Source organism: Trichomycterus rosablanca, chromosome 13 (assembly GCF_030014385.1).
Source record: "Trichomycterus rosablanca isolate fTriRos1 chromosome 13, fTriRos1.hap1, whole genome shotgun sequence".
Lineage (NCBI taxonomy): Eukaryota > Metazoa > Chordata > Actinopteri > Siluriformes > Trichomycteridae > Trichomycterus > Trichomycterus rosablanca.
Genome location: NC_086000.1, coordinates 11,314,279 through 11,334,201, shown reverse-complemented (window position 1 = coordinate 11,334,201; position 19,923 = coordinate 11,314,279). Strand labels below are relative to the sequence as shown.

General features: G+C 40.0%; 2 protein-coding genes across 3 annotated transcripts in view; one reads left to right on the top strand and one right to left on the bottom strand.

Annotated features, from left to right (window-relative positions):
• Window positions 1–7,193, bottom strand: part of itpka (inositol-trisphosphate 3-kinase A) — a 43,063-nt gene extending 35,870 nt beyond the window's left edge. For both annotated transcript variants that reach the window (XM_063007598.1, XM_063007597.1), the window contains exon 1: window positions 6,831–7,193. In XM_063007598.1, coding sequence (XP_062863668.1) covers window positions 6,831–7,193 — 363 coding nt within the window. The remainder of the gene's footprint in view (window positions 1–6,830) is intronic.
• A 3,909-nt stretch (window positions 7,194–11,102) lies between these two features.
• ivd (isovaleryl-CoA dehydrogenase) overlaps window positions 11,103–19,923 on the top strand; it is a 29,667-nt gene continuing 20,846 nt past the window's right edge. The window contains exons 1-4 of the mRNA XM_063006800.1: window positions 11,103–11,319; window positions 13,458–13,547; window positions 13,648–13,699; window positions 16,985–17,154. Of these exons, the coding sequence (XP_062862870.1) occupies window positions 11,191–11,319; window positions 13,458–13,547; window positions 13,648–13,699; window positions 16,985–17,154 (441 nt within the window). The 5' untranslated portion in view covers window positions 11,103–11,190. The remainder of the gene's footprint in view (window positions 11,320–13,457; window positions 13,548–13,647; window positions 13,700–16,984; window positions 17,155–19,923) is intronic.

The following is a 19,923-nucleotide window of genomic DNA, read 5'->3' as shown; positions in this document are numbered from 1 at the left end:
ATCACTCGTTACACAAGATTCATTAGTTTAAGTCTAACGTCAATCACAGTCATGGACAATTTTGTATTGCCAATTCACCTCCCTTGCATGTCTTTGGAAGGTGGGAGGAAACCGGAACTCCCGGAGGAACCCACACAGACACGCGGAGAACATGCAAACTCCACACAGAAAGGACCCGGACTGCCCCACCTGGGAATTGAACCCAGGACCTTCTTGCTGTAAGGTGACAGTGATACCCACTAAGCCACCGTGCCGCCCATTACTAATAAAAACCATAAAAGGCATTGAGGAGAATCCCCAATCAAGGGTTTGTGGTCTAGTAAGATGTTTTTGTTTCACTTTTCAGCTATAATCTAACAAGACACATAAGATGGGTGATGGTAGTATCATGTTATTTGCTTTTCAGAAGCAAATAATGCAGTTTAGATGTACACCGTTGTGCAGTTTAGATGTACACCGATAAGGCATAACATTATGACCAAATTATCCTAATTATCCTAATCCTAATTTTGTGTTGGTCCCCGTTTTGCTGCCCATACGCAACAACCTGTGATGCACTGTGTATTCTGACACCTTTCTATCAGAACCAGCATTAACTTCTTCAACAATTTGAGCTTCACTAGCTCGTCTGACCACACGGTAGAGCCTTCGCTAACAGGGTAGACCCTGTTACCGGTTTACCACTGTTTCTTCCTTGGACCATTTTTGATAGATACTGACCACTGCAGACCGGGAACACCCCACAAGAGGTGCAGTTTTGGAGATGCTCTGAGCCAGTCGTCTAGCCATCACAATTTGGCCCTTGTCAAACTCGCTCAAATCCTTACACTCGCCCATTTTTCCTGCTTCTAACACATCAACTTTGAGGATAAATTGTTTACCTGCCGCCTAATATATCCCACCCACTAACAGGTGCCGTGATGAAGAGATAATCAGTGTTATACACTTCACCTGTCAGTGGTCATGTTATGCCTGGTCGTTGTACATTACATTTACATTTTCGGCATTTAGCAGACGCTCTTATCCAGAGCTTACAGAAGTGCTTCCATAGTAAACATTACCTTACTCTAGTTTAAGTAAACAACAGTCCAAGAACACAAATCTGCTGAGACCCTGATACCAAAGTTTTTTTTTTTTGCAAGAAATGAATAAGAGTGTTAGTAAGTAAGTACAAGTCAGCTTAAGTGCTTAGTAAAGAGATGGGCTTTTAATCATTTTTTAAAGACAGCAAGAGACTCAGATGTTCGGACAGACAGGGGAAGCTCATTCCACCACTTGGGTGCAAGTACAGAGAAGAGTCTTGATGCTGGTCTTCCTCGAGTCCTGGGTGGAGGATCAAGTCGAGCAAGACTAGTGGCTTGGAGGTTGCGTAGTACAGAGCGGGGTTTGATTAGACCTCGAGGGTAACTTGGGGCTGGTCCTATACAATGTAGGTCCATTACAATGTTGGAATCCATTTTCTCTTTGCCAGTAAATTAAAGTGGAAAGAATGTTTCTCATTTAGCAAAGCAACAACCTAAAGAAAGCTAGATGCGTAATAAAATAATGGTAGAAAATTATGAACATTGGTGACTCAGAAAAAAAGTTAAGGTCTTAACCCCATGGAACAACTAACTAGGCAGAACAATGAGGATTGTTCCATGTATTGTACAAAATTAAAAATGATCCAAAAGGACTACTTGGTTGTAATAGCAATCATGTACTGATCAAGGGTGATAAAAACATAAAAATTCTTAACATTTCAGTTTCTGTTCATTTTGATAGACACAAGTAAGAAACTAAGTTCCTAGACAAACTGATACAAAGCATAAAAAAGGCTTAGGAGATTAAAACCTATTTGTAATGCACAGCAGGGGATCAGCAACCAAACTGAGGCACAGCAGAGGGTATTCAGCTTTTCTGAAGGCTGAGGGCTGATACTGTACAGATGCGCCTTCCAGATTTTGTGAGGAAGCGTGTGTTTAAAGTTCACTGACAGCCAACACCTTCTATGGATGTGTTTGAACAAAGCGAGTCCAGGCACTGCACATTCATCCGAAATGACAGCCTGCACTTGGCAGACAATAAAGCACACTTAAGAGCGTTCTTTGGATTCAATAATATATTTAGGGTTGACATGAGGATCTCTTAAATGCCTTAAAAAGGGCATAACTAGCCATTTAAGAATTGCTTGAAGAACATTTGATCTGGTTTTAGTTTGTGCAACTGAATTTGTTTACTCTTTTGAGTAAGTTGTTTAGCAAGTTTGAAAAGAAAAGAAATACTAGATTTTATCTGCTCATACAACCAGCCATGACTGAAAATCGGATTATTATTGGCACACTGGGAGAGTTTGAACTTGTTTCGATGTGGGTTTCACCTGACATGCCCTCTGTAGGTCTTGTAAACTGACAAACATGCACTGCAGCATTCTTACAGTACTAATGGCATCACTCACAAAGTGTGAATGTCTACTTTTTTGCATCCAGAAAGCCTATCTATTTATGAACTGCCATTGTTACAGCAGCCAAACATACCAGCCATATTTATACCATGGACATGAACAGAAAGACTCTTCACTGCACTGACGCTCTGAAGGTGGTCTTGTTACTCTCAGTCAGTTATTCACTGGACTGGAACAGATGTTTTTTTTACATTAGGACATTTTGTAAAATGCAGTAAAAAAAAAAATCTGTGATTTGTTAATTTTTTATACTATTTTATAATTTATAAAAACACAATTAAAATTTGATGGCTGCAACAAAATAAGTTTTAAAAAGAAGTTTATAGCAGGATATTCTGCTAGCACACCAGCGCCGAGATTCTGAACTCCTCGGTTCGGAACTTGGCATTGCTACTGGTCGGCTGGGCGCCATCTAGCGGGCATAATTGGCAGTGCCTGCAGGGAGGGATGACTGGAATATGTGGGCAGGGTCTTTAAATGCTGTGGAAGGACCCTGATTGGCGGATAGAGGAGCCTGTGCAGAGTGCATGGGTGGAAAAGGGTTCCGTTTCTACCATTATTTTCTACCATCGTTTTATTAAGCATCTAGCTATCTTTAGGTTGTTGCTTTGAGAATACGCATTCCTACATTGTAATGGACCTACATTGTAATGGACCAGCCCCAAGTTAACTTTGAGGTCTAATCAAACCCCGCTCTGTACCACACAACCTCCGAGCCACTAGTCTTGCTCGACTTGATCCTCCACCCAGGACTCAAGGAAGACAAGCATCAAGGCTCTTCTCTGTACTTGCACCCCTAGTGCTGGAATGAGCTTCCCCTGTCTGTCCGAACATCTGAGTCTCTTGCTGTCTTTAAAAAATGATTAAAAACACACCTCTTTACTAAGCACTTAAGCTGACTTGTACTTACTTACTAACACTCATTCATTTCTTGCAAAAAAACCCAAAAACTTTGGTTCTGTTTGGTCGGAGGCGTGCGTAGGAATATACCCTCCTCAACTGCAAAAAATCTGAGGTTACCAGCAGCGGACAAAATTGACTACACTACATTGGGAGAAAATGGGAGAAAAGTGTTCCACAACAACCAGGTGAACTGCTAACAGATAATGGAATCATGTTTGGGTATAAAAAAGAGGATCCACCAAAGGCTCAGACTTTACAAGCAATTATGGGTCAAGACTCACCACTTTGCGCCAAACTGTAGGACAGAATTGCCAATCAGTTCAAAAGAACATTTCTCAATGCAAGATTGCAAAAAATTTACTTTCACCATCTACTGTTCATAATATTGTAAAAAGATTCTGGAAATCTGGCGATCTCAGTTTGTGTAGGGCAAAGCCAGAAAACAGTGTACATAACATTTGAGTTCTCAGGCGGTATTGCATAAGAAATCGTCATGCTACTGTAATACATATAGCCACATGGACTCAGGAACACTTCAGAAAACCTTTGTCTCCTAAAACAGTCCACTGCTGCATCACACAAAGACAAAGCCAGTTTAAAGCAATTTAAAACCACAATAACCTTTGTCATTCATTGATGTCAAACTGTACCATTAGCCATGTGTTTTAACATGTGTTTTAAATGATTACTGATATTTGTGAGTACTAATCTTATTTAATCCTCTAGTTTGATTAAAAAAGCAAAGAGTTACAAATCTTTGTAGGACCTATAAAACAGTAAAAAATATATACTTAATATTTTAATGCCTTAACTAATAAACTTTTTTAGTTTTAATTTTAATGAGTACAAGACGTTGTAGAAGTGTTTTCCCCATTCTTGCTCAATATAACACTTGAGCTGCTCAACACACCAGGTCCTCCATTGTTGTATATTGTGCTTCATAATGCACCACACATTTGCAATAGAAGACAAGTCTGAACTGCACATAGGCCAGTCTAGCAACTGCACTTTCTCACTACTAAGCCAAGCTGTTGCAACACAAGCAGAATGTGGCTTGGCAATGTCCTGCTGAAACAAGTAGGGATGCCCACAATAAAAGAACTTACCCAGACGGCAGTGTGTGTTGCTTTAAAATATATATGTACCCCTCATTAATGATGCTATCACAAATTACGTGATGCCATGCAATTATTTTCAGTCTATTTTTGTCAGACCACTTTGAGTCAGTCTCAGTTAAGCCTGAGCCCAGACAAGTGGGGTATAATTTCTAAATGTTATTAATACATGGTTTCCACTTTAAGCAGTAGTCTTTATTTGTACTTGTCAATGTATTGACAAATTGTGCTTACTGACAGGGTTTTTTAAAGTATTCCTAAGCCCATGTAGTTCTATTCAGTGCAGCACTTTGTTTATTATTAAAGTGCCATCTTACAGATGATCACAGGCACTCAATATTGTTTTTGCCTAGGGCTGTATGCACAGAGATTTTTTTTTTTAATCTTTTAATAATGTTTTGGACTTTAGATGGTGAAATCCCTAAATTCTTTGCAATCATGTGATGAAAAATGTTGTTAACAATCTGGAGAGATCTGTCTGTGTAGGCCAAAGCCAGAAAACAGTGCTAAATGTGCACAACATTGCAGCTCTCAGGCGGTATTGCATGAGAAACTGTCATGCTACTGTTATAAATATAGCCACTTTGACTAGGGAACACTTCAGAAAACCCTTGTCTTCTAAAACAGTCCACTGCTGCATCACACAAAGAGAAAGCCAGTTTAAAGCCATTTAAAACCACAATAACCTTTGACGTCAATATAACACTTGGACTTTAGATGGTAAAATCCCAAAATACTTAAAAAATGTTGTTAATAATCTGTTGGACGACACATTTTTGCACGTAAACCACTGAGCCTTTTATTTTTCAGTGCTCATGGTTTTAATTTACCCCACAACTTTTTAGTAATGTGTTGCAGGCATCAAGTTATCTCTTCTAAATTCTTTACTTCTTCAGTATGTTTTTTTAATTCCATAACTGTTACAAGAAGTTCACAAATTACTGCTTTTTATTTGCATTTTAGCTACTCTCCAAACTTTTTTAGAATTAGATTTGTATTTCAGTAATTGCATGATTATTACATGTGCACTGACAGCTACAGTCATTTGATGGTTTTAATAGATTGTTTTGGTGAAAAAAACTGCTGGTATTATTGTTCTGTTTTTAAAATATTTCCTCTTATTTTAATTTAAAACAAGCTTCCTGAAAAGTATGTCAGCAAACTACGTAGTTGTAGTAGGGGGAACTCAGCAGTGTACACAAACTTCACAAAAATATGAATCCAGCTTTGTTCACACTGGAACTCATGTTTGAGCTGAGTTGATAATAATGAGTTTTATTTAAATAAATGTCATTTCGCTCTTTTAATAACCCCAATTATGTTTTTTTCAGTACTTGCTTTTGGCTAATTTCCAAAAATATGTTAACTTAACTTTAGCACAAATGTAAGAATGATCAAATGTATTTTGTTAGGAAAACTAAAGGCAAAATGTTGCTACTCAGACTAGTTGTACATCCTACTACTACAACATTCTAATGCTATCCCAGGCAAACAACTCATCAGTCAATATAGCAAGTATTTAGAAAAGTTAAGAAAACAAGAGAAAGAAAAATTAAAAATATTATTATATTTCAGAATTGTAAACACCTTGAAGCCACTTCAAGCTTTAATACTTATAATAATATGAGAATAAGAGCTGGATATAGTTAAAAAAATTTGGGTTGCCAGATTATAGTGAAGCAAGCGGCCCAATGCATAACCTTCTCATGGAGCCTAAATTTACTAGTAGTGACGACTTGTGAAGTCTATTTATGATTAGTTCCCTTTTCTTCATAATTCATTATATTTAGTGTACAAAGTGCATACGTTGACTCAAATATTTAAGTTTTATTAGTTTAAACATGTAGTATTAAAAACATGTATAGCCTCGTGTTAGCAGCATTAGGTCACGGTATTCCGCACATTAGTTTTTTTGCACATATTTTATGCTAAGACAACAGTTAGTCGAAAGGTCGGGGTTTTCTGCATTTTTTGGGGTTTTTTTTGTTGTTGTTGTTGTTGTTTTGTTCCCTTTGTTTTACAGCATTTACTGACTCACTGTATTAAACAATGGAAATGGAATGGAATAGCGTGGAAATCCGTACAGCCTCTGTGTTTAACCTTTAAGTTCCATCCTAAACGCTACTTATTCACGTTCACATATCACCTCCGAAAGGTCATAACCTTACGTTTAAGTGGTTGATAAAAAACTAAATGAGCTCCAGTGTGTTGTGGTTTGTATTAGTTTAAATAACATTTACTACTTTTATTTTAAACACCTACTTTATGAAGCACCGTAAAGCTCGTAGCATTGTACGGAACACCGTGACCTTACGTTGTAATGTAGCTTTCTGTCAGCTTGAAAGTAAGTATTTTGAAACACAACCCACCTCTGTCGAGTCTCCCAGATGTTCTAAAGTAACAATGCCTTTGCTCTTGGTTTCACTGTCGCTGAGTATATCGTCCTCAGATTCATCCAAAGCCCCGGAGGAGCCGGCGGAGGAAATTGAGGAGTTGGAGTGCTTGCGGTGCGGCGTCGCGCCTCCGTTTAGCTCCTCCGCGTCCTCGAGCTCCCGCGTGACACTCTCTCCCTCCGCCGTCACGGTCAGCTGCGGCACCGGGAGCGCGCCCGCCATCTGCCACCGCTCATTACTGGCCCGCCGGGACGCGCACTGACCCTCCGCTTCTGTCCTGTCGCTGCTGCTGCTGCAGGTGTCCACCTCTCTGAGACACCTCCGCCTCTCTTTGGGCATCTACACGCAAGTTAGATTTATGCTCTTTATCCAACGTGTCCTCCTTTAAAGCTCGATCGATCACTGTCCTCACACTGTTTACCTACTGGAGCTATTAATGATGTAAGTTTGCGGCTCAGTGTGGAAGTGTGGAGCGCTGATTTCTCGTCCAGTTGCTCATGTTGATCTGATCTGACACTGGTGCAGTTTCGGCGGGGAAGCCCTGTCACACACAACCTCAGCGCGGTTCACTGAGCAAACACATCTTCCGTCTTTGTAACTCCCTCTCTCACTAAATTCTGCTTCCTGGCTTTGCTTTTGTTTCTTGTTTCACTAGAGAACTTATTTCCTCGTCAGCAGTTGCGTGTACACGACCTGCCTACTGTATTTTAACTATACACTGACCAATAAAGCCTAGTAGTGTGAACAGCATGAACTTTACTTCTACTACAACTTCTGTGTTTGTGCAAATGTTCTTTCTGTTCTCCTTTTAGTAACTCAAAAACACAAACTTTTATAGTCCTGCACCACTGAGAGTATACCTCACTCACCTCACTATAACTTTTTAAGATTCAGGAGTTTTATTAACATGTGCACAGTACATTTACATTTTCTGCATTTAGCAGACGCTCTTATCCAGAGCGACGTCCAGAAGTGCTTCCATAGTGAACATTACCTTACTCTAGTTTAATAAGTGAACTACAATCCAAGAACACAAATCTGCTAAAACCTGTAAGAACCATTTTTTATTTTTTATTTTTTTGCAAGAATTGAATTAGTATTAGTAAGTGTTAGTAAGTAGGTACAAGTCAGCTTAAGTGTTTAGTAAAGAGGTGGGTTTTTAATCGTTTTAAAGACAGCAAGAGACTCGGATGTTCGGACAGACAGAGGAAGTTCGTTCCACCACTCAGGTGCCAGTACAGAGAAGAGCCTTAATGCTTGTCTTCCTCGAGTCCTGGGTGGAGGATCAAGTCGAGCGAGACTAGTGGCTCGGAGGCTGCGTGGTACAGAGCGGGGTTTTATTAGACCACTAAGGTAGCTTGGGGCTGGTCCATTTTTGGCTTTGTAGGCGAGCATCAGTGTTTTAAACTGAATACGTGCAGCTACAGGAAGCCAGTGAAGAGAACACAGCAGTGGGGTGATGTGGCAGTGTTTAGGTTGGTTAAAAACCAGACGGGCAGCTGCATTTTGAATGACCTGCTAGGGTTTAATAGTGGACATGGGAGCACCTGCCAGTAGAAACAACAGTTACACTGTACAATGAAATTTGCCTGTCCTCAGAATGTCAATTGTGAGTATATACATATATAAAACAGAATTAAACTAACATAATAAAATGTATAAACTTTTATAATATAAAACTTTGTATATACAAAAATATAAAAATAAACTAAGGCAGCAATATAAAAAGATTATTTTATTATGTCTTAAAAACAAACTATATATACATACAAGGGTTCTTCAAAAAGTTTCCGCAATTTTTTTACCTCTATTTATTAAGAAATTCAAAAACAAATTACATCACTTTTCTACACTTGTCTCATTCCGATGCATTTTCAGTGTCAGCAAAAAGTGTATATGAGGTGCTCAGGTGGCGCAGCGGTAAAACACGCTAGCTCATCCGGCAGGCTGGATGCCTACACGAACAACGATTGGCTGTTGTTTAAGGGGGGTGCCGGACGGGCTGACTGATTGATGGCGCCAGCACAGGTACGAGAAATAATGCGTTGATCAGAGTGTCTCTCTGTACACAAAGCTGATCTGCATATGAACTCGCCTCATGCAGGTGAAAAGATACAGTCAGCTACTGCACATGTGTCAAAGGGGGTGTGTGTCAGTCATGGCTCTCCTTAACCTGGGTGGAGATCAACATCAGTAGAGAGGAAGTGTATTGGATATGACTAGATTTGGAGGAAAAAATGCAAAAAAAAAAGTTTTTGGTTGAGTGCATACCCACTGATGCATCGCTGCTTTTACATCATCATCACATGAAAATCTTTGTATATTTAATGTATATTTTGTGTATATAATAATAATACTAATAATATAACAATGGGTATCTGAGATGTTCTGCACAATCTTTTCTTCACTTTGACTACTGATGTGAATACTACTAATATACTACTACTTGTACTACTTGTTTTACAAAAAAACAAAACATATTTACTGATGAAAGTACAAAGAAGACATTTTTAATGTTTTCACTGACAAACTTAATTGTTTGTAGTTGTTCAAAGCTGCCAGGCGGATGTATGGACACTGATTGGCTCAAGGAAGGGAGGAAGGGAGGACCCGAGAGATTCCTCATAACCGCTGCAATTACGACCTCTGCTGGCTGATTGATGGTGCCTGCACAGAGAGGGGGGAGGGATAATGGGGATCTGTGTGTGACTCTCTGTGTTCGCGCGATACAGATCCTCACATGAACCTGCCTCGAGCAGATGAAAAGAAGCAGACTATTGCACACGTATCAGTGAGGACGTGTGAGGGCCTCCGAGGAGGTCTGCAGCAGTAAAAATACCATCAGGTAATTGAAAAAATTCATTAAAAAAATAGATAATGTAACACAGTGGTAAACATGCTTCTGTGTTAATTTTCTAAATTGTATTGCATGCATCCAATTTGGAATGAGAATATATTCAGCAAAAAATATATTTTGTATTGTTTTTAATTTACAAAGATTATGATGAATTTACTCATCACTGCTGTTTTATTTGATTAGCATTTTACATGCAATCTTTCTGGAAGTTGAAGTTTGTATAAAATGTACAAAATGTAAAATTTATATAATGTAATGCTTTAAAAATTGAGCTGGAATCTCTGGTGACTGTGGCAGAAAGAAGGACTCTGCAGCATTCAGGAACAGCGGGCGATAGCTAAGGACTGAGGGCCCTACATGTAGCCATGTATGTATGTGTACATACATGTATATACACCGATCAACCATAACATTAAAACCACCTCCTTGTTTCTACACTCACTGTTTATTTTATCAGCTCCACTGACCATATAGAATCACTTTGTAGTTCTACAATTACTGACTGTAGTCCATCTGTTTCTCTGCATGCTTTGTTAGCCCCCTTTCATGTTGTTCTTCAATGGTCAAGACTCTCCCAAGACCACCACAGAGCAGGTATTATTTAGGTGGTGGATCATTCTCAGCACTGCAGTGACACTGACGTGGTGGTGTGTTAGTGTGTGTTGTGCTGGTATGAGTGGATCAGACACAGCAGCGCTGATGGAGTTTTTAAACACCTCACTGTCACTGCTGGACTGAGAATAGTCCACCAACCAAAAACATCCAGCCAACAGCGCCCCGTGGGCAGTGTCCTGTGACCACTGATGAAGGTCTAGAAGATGACCAACTCAAACAGCAGCAATAGATGAGCAATCGTCTCTGACTTTACATCTACAAGGTGGACCAACTAGGTAGGAGTGTCTAATAGAGTGGACATGTCAGTGTCATTGCAGTGCTGAGAATGATCCACCACCCAAATAATACCTGCTCTGTAGTGGTCCTGTGGGGGCCCTGACCATTGAAGAACAGGGTGAAAGCAGGTTAAAAAGGTATGTAAAGAAACAGATGGACTACAGTCAGTAATTGTAGAACTACAAAGTGCTTCTATATGGTAAGTGGAGCTGATAAAATGGACAGTGAGTGTAGGTTTTACAGTTATGGCTGATCGGTGTATAGATATAGCTATATTGGCCCAATTCAATCTGTCTATCTAAAAATCGTGTTTTAAAATCACTCAGTGTGAAAAAATATGCAGTAACAGTGCAACCTGAAAGGTTTCTGTGGTTTTGGTGTCCACATACTGTACTTTTTAACTCTACATTCTAATGTTCAAGGCAGCACCTATTCAGTAGATGGCAGTGGCAGTAAATGGAAGTGTACAGTGTACATTATATGACTGAGTGAATTAGAGATCATGTGCATTGCACATTAGGACACTAAACAGTCGCCCTTGCTTTTATTTCATATAGTGTTTTATAATCTCTGATTATTAGATATAAAATGTTTGCAGCTAGAGGAGTGTTGAGACTTGCACATCGGTTGGGAAGTGTTTGTGTACCGAAACGTGGATGTGCCGGTGCTATTCCTGTAGACGATATTGTTAATGGGCTTACAGATGAACAAATTCAGGTAAATTAAACTAAGCAAACTATAGAATCTATATTTTTAATGTTTTATTTGCTATATTAATGTGTGGTGGGTATGCATAACTACATCTGTGTATAACAGGTCAGAGCCTGGTGTTCAAATTACACTAAATATCGATTTAAACTTAAACTTGAATTCGAATTCATTTGAAAGAAGATTGAAGTTGTTTGTATGGTGCGTTCACAACTGTATTTATTCTCTATGCTTCAACCACTGGCTGTCATTTATTATTCGTTAGCCAGTATTGCAACCGTGCAACTAGTTATTTGTGTTCTTTGCCATTCCTAGAAAGTTACAGTGTTTACAGCTGTTATAAAGTGTTATAAAGTCTTAGTAATGAACTTGGCGAACTGAATAGTTAGCTGATCAGCTGGCTAGCTTCTACACACGACGTATCTTATGACCTTGTCTTTTCAGTCTTTTTGTAATGAATAGTAAATACATATTTCGACTATAAAACAATTAATAAACTGTACTCAGGTTATTTAAAATATACTTTTGTTCCACGTATGTTTAGAGGAGACACAGTTGAAGGCTGTGTCCCAAATTTTACACTTCTACACTAAGTAGTGTACTAAACTAGTGCGCAACTGGCGCTCGGTCATACTACAAGTCGTTTGGGTTTCAATAGAACAAGGGGAGGATTGAGGTAGCCGCTTCGGATTGGCTGAAACAGCTTTTCAGGGCACCTTAAGCTCAGGTACAGTAGAGGTCGAAAGTTTACATACACAGTACTGTGTATTGAAGTTACGTTTCGACACCTTTGTTCAAACCCCATGTGTTTTTGACTTGTGGAACTAATTAACAGGGTGAAAACATTCTGCACGTTTTAAGGACGAGTACTGTTTAATACATTTAATATTGGGGGGGGGGGGGGGGGGGGTCTAGCACATGACAAAGCAAATTCTTTGTTTACAATTTCTTTCATTTTCATAAATCTTTTTATCCTGGTTAGGGTCCAGCAGGTCCGGTTCCATCAGGAGACACAGGGCACAAGGCAGAGATACCCTGGACAGGGCTTTAATTCATGGACATTCCTCCCTTAGACATAGTCAATCATCTGTGTAGATGCCTGGCCGACCGATAGCACTGCTGAGATTGAAGTCCAGGACTTGGTGGGTGGCTCGCGTAATAGTCTGCTGCACCACTATGTTCAATGTTTTTTCCAACTTGTGCAGTTTATGCAGCAAGTTTTATCCTTGTAAAAATGTTAAATTATTTTTACTTGGGGAATAAAAATAACATGGTTTGGCCACTAAGCAAATCGGACAGTGGGACAGTGTTTGACCACTCTGCTTGGTTAAATTGGCATTTTAACTACATTCGTTTGTTTTCTGGCACAAACTTGCCTGTTCTGTACAGTTCATATACTGTTGATTATGTTGCGGTCAGGAAACCATTCCTAAAGCTAGTCTAAAACCAGTTTTTTTTTTTGTGATGATCTGTTTTGCATTTTACCTCCTTTTTCTCCCAATTTACCGTAGCCAGTCCGCTGCTGTGGACTCCACAATGGTGTCCAAGTCTTACTGATGCACCCATACTTCAGCGAATTTGCATTTGATGTCGGCTATGCACACGGAGAGCCACGCCCAGACCTCTGCGCTTCTCCACTTCTGTGCAGGCGCCCTGGGCTACCAGCCCCACCCCTTTTTTAATCCGGTCATTTTCCACCCAGCAGACTGGAGGCCAATTTTTTCCGTGCAGCCGACCGGTAGCAGAGCCGACATTTGAACCTGGGAGTTTCAGAACCTAAGCGCCCTCTAAAACCAGTTTTAAAGTTTGTTTAGGATCATTGGTTATGGGGAACACTTAACTGCATCCAAGATTTTAACCTCTGACTGATGATTTAAGGTTGTACACCAACATGCTTGGCAGTTGTGTCATTAGCGAAACAACTTCAGTCAAGCAGTCAAAGCCAATTTTGAAAGGTGCCAATGTTTATTTGTTGCCTGGTAGTCTTTAAAGCACATGGGAGCATAAAGCTGGCTTGACTGTTGATGTAAAGGCTGATTTTTAACTCAGTTTTACATATTTGGTTGATTTAATGTCTAAATTTGCATTGGCTTTAAACACTGATTATGTCCTGCTAATAACTGATGTTGGTTGTTTTTCTTTACCAGCTTAGAAAGACGGTTCAAAAGTTCTGTCAGGAAAAGCTTGCTCCCTATGCTGATGAAATCGACAAGTCAAACGAATTCCCACGCATGAAGGTAAGCATCTACATAGTGAACTACATGACATTACTACATTGGTTTCCTCTACACAAGGTGCAACATTAAAACTTTATTATATCCTTTCTTTTTGCTTTAGGAGTTTTGGAAAGAGGCGGGTGAACTTGGACTGCTGGGCGTCACAGCTCCAGGTAAGAGATTTTCTGTTTGGTTTCAAAATCTGTGAAAACTTTCATTCATCTGATGATGCATGGTGCCAGAGCTGGTGCTTTTACACTGTAAAATCAGAAAAACTGGCACAGAAAAATTGGTGGCATTCAGGCCCCATAAGCTTGCTGTTTTGGAACCAGCAAAACTATGACACAAGTGGCCAATGGGTGGGGCGTCCTACCGTCACCATAATACCAATTACGGGGCACGGCACAGCACGGTGGCTCTATGGGTGGCTCTATGGGTAGCATCGTTGCCTCACAGCAAGAAGGTCCTGGGTTTAATCCCCAGGTGGGGTGGTCCAGGTCCTTTCTGTGTGAAGCTTACATGTTCCTCTCTTGTCTGTATGGGCTTCCTCCCACAGTCCAAAGACATTTAAGTGAGGTCAATTAGAGATACAAAATTTTCCATGACTGTGTTTGACATTAAACTTGTGAACTGATGAATCTTGTGTAAAGGTTATGAAGGTAACTAAAGTGTGTAAAACATGACAAAATCCTTGTAAATAAAAGCAAGAGAACCACAGCAAAATCAGCAATAATGAACCACCAGTGGTCTGCAGAAGAAATACAAGATAACCTGAGAAATAGTGCAGCCACTTAACATTAGCCACTGATACATAATATGCAGAAAATGCTTCTGCACATAAATTATAATTGAGGTTACATGATTTGACGGTCACAGATGTCGGTGCAACATGCTGCGTAATAACTGTACACAATCATGACAGATAAAGCAAACAAAGCACTTGCTTTTTATCTTGCACTTAATGTTTGTCTGTGATACAGCATTCAAACTACCAGTGGTGCTATCAGACAGTTGGGCGTCTACATACAGACATGAATAGTGGTTTCTCTATGGCTGAGACTCTGCAGTGTATTGGCGTCCTCCTGTACATTGTGTGTTAGGACTAGGGATGCATCGATACCATTTTTTCCCAACTGAGTACAAGTACATGTATTTTTGTACTCGCCGATACCGATACCTATTTAGAATGATGCAATCTGGAGCATTATGGAATAGTGTAGTTTTTAGTGTAAAATAGTGCAGTGGAACAGTTGCTTGGGTTGCCATCACTAATTGTAAAAAAAAAACACCGCACAGACATCATTGAGAAAGCTTCTGACAAGCTAACGTTAATTAATAAACGCACGTAATTAACGTTGTGCACATCATACATGCGATGCGATTCTGCTGATTGAAATATTTACTTTAAAAGGATAATACATTCCGATCCCATCTGAGCCGATTCTATCAGCACATACATTCGTGGTTCACCTCGGTAAATCGTAAATGACTCCCGCTCTGTGGTAATAACCAGTATAATTAAGCCTGAGCTTTATAATGTAAGCGAGTCACACAAAATGTTCTGTAGTATTTGGTGTTTATTTACAACCACATCATTCATTATAACAGTAAACACGGAGAGATGACTGAGAAAAGAAACTTACGCTGCGCTTAAAATGAGTCGACTCCTGAATCACTTGTATCGACACTGTGAACAGAGTATTAAAGACACACACACGTCCTATAACAGCGGTCGCTGCTTTTGTAACCGGTTATCTTCGCTGTTAGCTCTATTTTGAATTTTTTTTTTTTTTTTTTCAAACGGAACTAAATAACATTAAACGTGCGTGTGAGCGTGGTCAGTGAGAATAATTCAGTCTGTCTCCCGTGGGTGAAAAATGAATTGCTTTAGTTGTAGAAGTAAAAAAATCTCGCAATGTCACGCCCCCCGGTCAGGCACTCGCGCCCCCCCCAGACAAGCACTGCTGCCCCACAGGTTGAAAATCCCTGCGTTAACGCAGCAACGTGCACTAGGCACAAGGTATCGGATGTTTAGTATCGGAGCCTCGTTTGCGAGTACGAGTTAATGAGCGCGGTATCGGGCTAATACCCGATACTAGTATCGGTACTCATGCATCTCTAGTTAGGACATTGCGCCGAGTGATTCCAGGCAAACCAGACCTGCCACAACCCTGACCAGAATAAAGCACTGGTAAATTATAAAAAGAAAAAAGGGTATTTTGCTGCTCCTGTATTTAGGTGTCGCCACAGCTAATCTGGTGTGCATATCAGTTTTTATGCCAGACGGCTTGGGACCAGCACTGAGAGCACACTGACAAGTGCATCTCCCAATGGCTAGGCTGTTTCTGTCAGTTTTTCTCAGACATTATCCAGTCATGTTCACACACAGACGGCTGATAGCATCCCTAAGATTCAAAACACAAATCTAAGTGGTAGTGGGCTAGAGTACTTTTGCTGCTGTCCACTCAATCTTTAAGTGCCCCAAAACAAAACAAAAATCATGCACAGAAAATACTTTATGCTTTATAACAGTTAGATCAGACCGATTTTATGTGCTGCTAGCTGGCTGTCCTGTAGTTTCTTATTATTAGTTTTAGCCAGTTCAGATTTCTGCTGTTGGTCTTCTTACAGTAAAAGAAAGTATGACTGTTTTTTTTTAATATGGTCTCATTCAGTTTTGAACTGGGTGCCTATTTAATTTCACATTAAATTTAAGGTCTGATTTATAACCTTTAATGCCATAAATAAAAAAATGCCCTTAATGGTTTAGCTCCTGTACATTTTGCTGATCTTCTTTAGCTGTATAGCCCATCCCAATTATATTAAACTATTAAACTTACTTGTTTAACCTGGCATATTAATTGCTGCTAGATGTGATGGAAACCTGGTGTGTTTGCACCAAAAATGTCCAAAACTTAATACAGACTTTATCACAGACTGGACTGAATAATGAAGAACTCCAATTGTTTACTTTATTATTATTAATTGTTTTGATAGTTATAACTCCTAGTTTAATTTTGTGTAAACCTTATTGATTCAAATTATCCTCCAGGCCACCCAAGGAGGATGGAGGTCCCTGCTGAGTCTGTTTTTTCTCAAGGTTTCTTTCTGTAATTTTAAGGGAGTTTTTTCTGTCGCCCTCGGCTTGCTCAACAGGGGTTTTTGGTCTGCCAGTCCTGGATTCTGTAAAGTTGCTTTGAGACAATGTCCATTGTAAAAAGTGCTATACAAATACATTTGACTTGACTTGACTTGATGTGACAATAACTCGTCTTGCACCTTTTGGGATCTTTTTGTATTTTTTGAATTCATTTCTGAAGTACTGTAAATTATTTCATGAACATGCTTCCTCATATGTAATTCTTGTTTCACTTAATTGTGCTTACTTAAAGTTCTAATTCTAAAGAAGTTGCTGTGACACCTACAACTAAATTTAAATATTTTTTTTCTGTTCACAGCGGAGTATGGCGGATCTGAATTAGGCTATCTCGATCATGTGATTGTGATGGAGGAGATGTCTCGGGTGTCGGGAGCGATAGCGCTAAGCTATGGCGCGCATTCAAACCTTTGTGTCAATCAGCTGGTGCGTCATGGCAACCCAGAACAAAAAGAGAAATACCTGCCAAAGGTATGATGCATGAATTTTTACAACTTACAATGACCCTTTGGCTTTAGAATCTTTTTTATGCAGACAATTTAGCAATAAAGGAAGTATGAACACATGATAAAAGTTAGCAGTTTGAATCGTGAATAACAGCTGATATAGAAGACATACTGACATCTATCAAGGCGGCTAATTTCACCACAGAAGCTGATTTGCCTTTGACAGTAATAGCGCCAGACTAATCTGTTTCAGCACTCAGACAGGTTTTAATAAAATCTGACAGCAGATTTTTCATTCATTTCCTTTACTGCTACAATTGATGTTCAAGCGTCATTTTAACACACAGTCAGGCATTAGTATGATCTGTCCAGGTTTTTCTTAATAATGGCATTAGTGCATTGAGATTGAGATGGTTTGGGCGTGTGCAGAGGGAGAGGATATTTAAGACAGGGTAAGATGGCGATTCCTAATTTGAAAAAGAAAAAGTGTGTTTTGGCACAAACTTAGTGTTCGGGAAAGCAGACTTGGTGCCACACAACAAAGCTGAGCAGATGAGGAGCAGTGAGGTGTGGCAGAAATCGGCGGGAATTCAGCTTAGTGAAACTCGCTTTGTTCATTAGAAAGAATCAGTTCATCGAAATGATTCATTCATGAATCCGACATTACTGCTGTGCTTTTCTTAGAAAAAGCTTGCAGCATTCAGCCCACGATGAGATTCAGTTCTCTCTGGAAGTGATACCACCTCTTATTCCACCTCCCATTTCCCCATGATGCCCCATCTCTGCGATATATTAATCTGATGTCGGAGGGAGGAACAGGCCTGCTCGCTGCCTGATCCTGCAATGATAAAAAAAGAGGGGTGGAGGTCGTAAAGAAGGCTTGTTACAGTGTAATGGGAATTAGGTTAATTACATTGTGTAATGTGATGGCTGCCCCTACTATTAAAATGCGTTTTAGTTTACTACCATGAATTAGCCACAAGCTGCTTAGAAGTTCATTAAACACAGCAGCTAACAAATATCTCAGGGAAAACACACCTGAAATGATTGTGGTTAGCATTTATTTATAGCAGAGACCGTCTGGCAGAAGGAGGTGAAATGAAAGAAAATGTCTAGTTTGTTTGATTTGTATTTTTCTCACAACTGCTATTGTTTACAGTTATTGTGGCATTTTTGCTCTAAGCGTCTGCTGGACAATGCCTACATAATGCTACTTAAAAGGTTATTAAGGGAGCCGGACAGGTATTCCTCATAACTGATGCAATTACGACCTCTGCTGGCTGATTGATGGCACCTACACAGAGAAGAGGGATAATGCGTTGATCAGGGTGTGGCTCTCTGTACACAAAGCTGATCCACATATGATCTCGCCTCGTGCAGGTTAAAAGATGCAGTCGGCACTGCACACGTCGGAGGGGCCGTGTGTTCGTCTCGGCTCTCCTCATTTAGAGTGGAGGTCAACATGAGTAAAGAGGAAGCATAATGCAATTGGGTAACTGGATACGCTAAAGTTAGGAGTAAAAGGGGAGAAGCAAAGACTGTCTGGCAGAAGGTTGAAATGAAAGAAAACATCTAGTTTGTTCGAGTTTTAAGGTTAAACAAGCTTTAACGTTCCTCTGCTGATGCGAACACTCTTGTTTCACCTTAAGAGCAGTCAGCACGGCACTGTTACTCTTTTTCATGACACAGCCTGGTAGGTGTGCTGACACTTATTTTAATCCTCTTACAAAACAGATCCATTTAGCTGTGTTGAAGCATCTTCAATATCTTTTCATCCTTCACTGTGAATTAGTCACTAGCTGCTCATTGTGGAGTCACATTGCTTAGATTTATACAGTAAACAGAATGTGTTTTAAAGAGTGGTGTGTGTCTGTTTTGAGTAGGAACACAGTGAGCACTGAAAACTAAAGACATGTCTGTAATATCTGTCCTGATTAAACACGTTAACCTTTTTTTTTTTTTACCAACACCTGCTTAAAGATGAAAATACAGCAATTACAGATGGTACAGTCAAGGATTCAATTAACTGGGTTTTTTGTTGGTCAGTTTGTTTATTGGGCAACTTACAGATTACTACACTTTCTTACTACACCTTTGCCTCTTTTCCACTGCACGCCACTCTTTTGGATGATTTTCCCCTTTATTTCACATTCTAGTCCAATTTCCTAATGTGAATCCACACTGCTGCTTGCACAACCCCCGATCTGATCAAGGACAGTGTTTGGTTCCTGCACAGAGCCATATCACATACGGAGAACAACGCTAAGCTTCATGTGACACCCCCTTCCACTCATGCTGGTGCCTGGACCAGTCCCAGAGATCGCATAATGCTGCTGCAGTGGGCAGTTGTGTTAGTGTGGACGCCCAGCCATGTCGGGGGCTTTGCTGAGATTCGAACTTGCCGCAGTGCTGTGTTAGCACGTAAGATCTCTGTGCCACCAAGTGCCCCGGTTACCCTTCTTGGCCAAGGACCTAAATTAGTAAACTGGGCTATATAGGTAGAGCGAGAAACAGTGCAGACTAATAACTAATTGGTCAAACAGAAACACCATTGGATTAAAACAGTACAAAAACCATATGTAAACCCCCACTGCAATAGAAATGAAAAAACCCAACAAGGAAAGTTCAACAGAAAAAACCTTAAGTCCCCTTGTTCTCACAACTGCTATTGTTTACAGTTATTGTGGCTTTTTTGCTCTCAACATCTGGTGGAGAATGCTGTCACCATCTCACCTATAGCGAACTGCCTTATAGTGCAATTTAACCAGTAAACGTGAGGCACCTGAATGCTAAT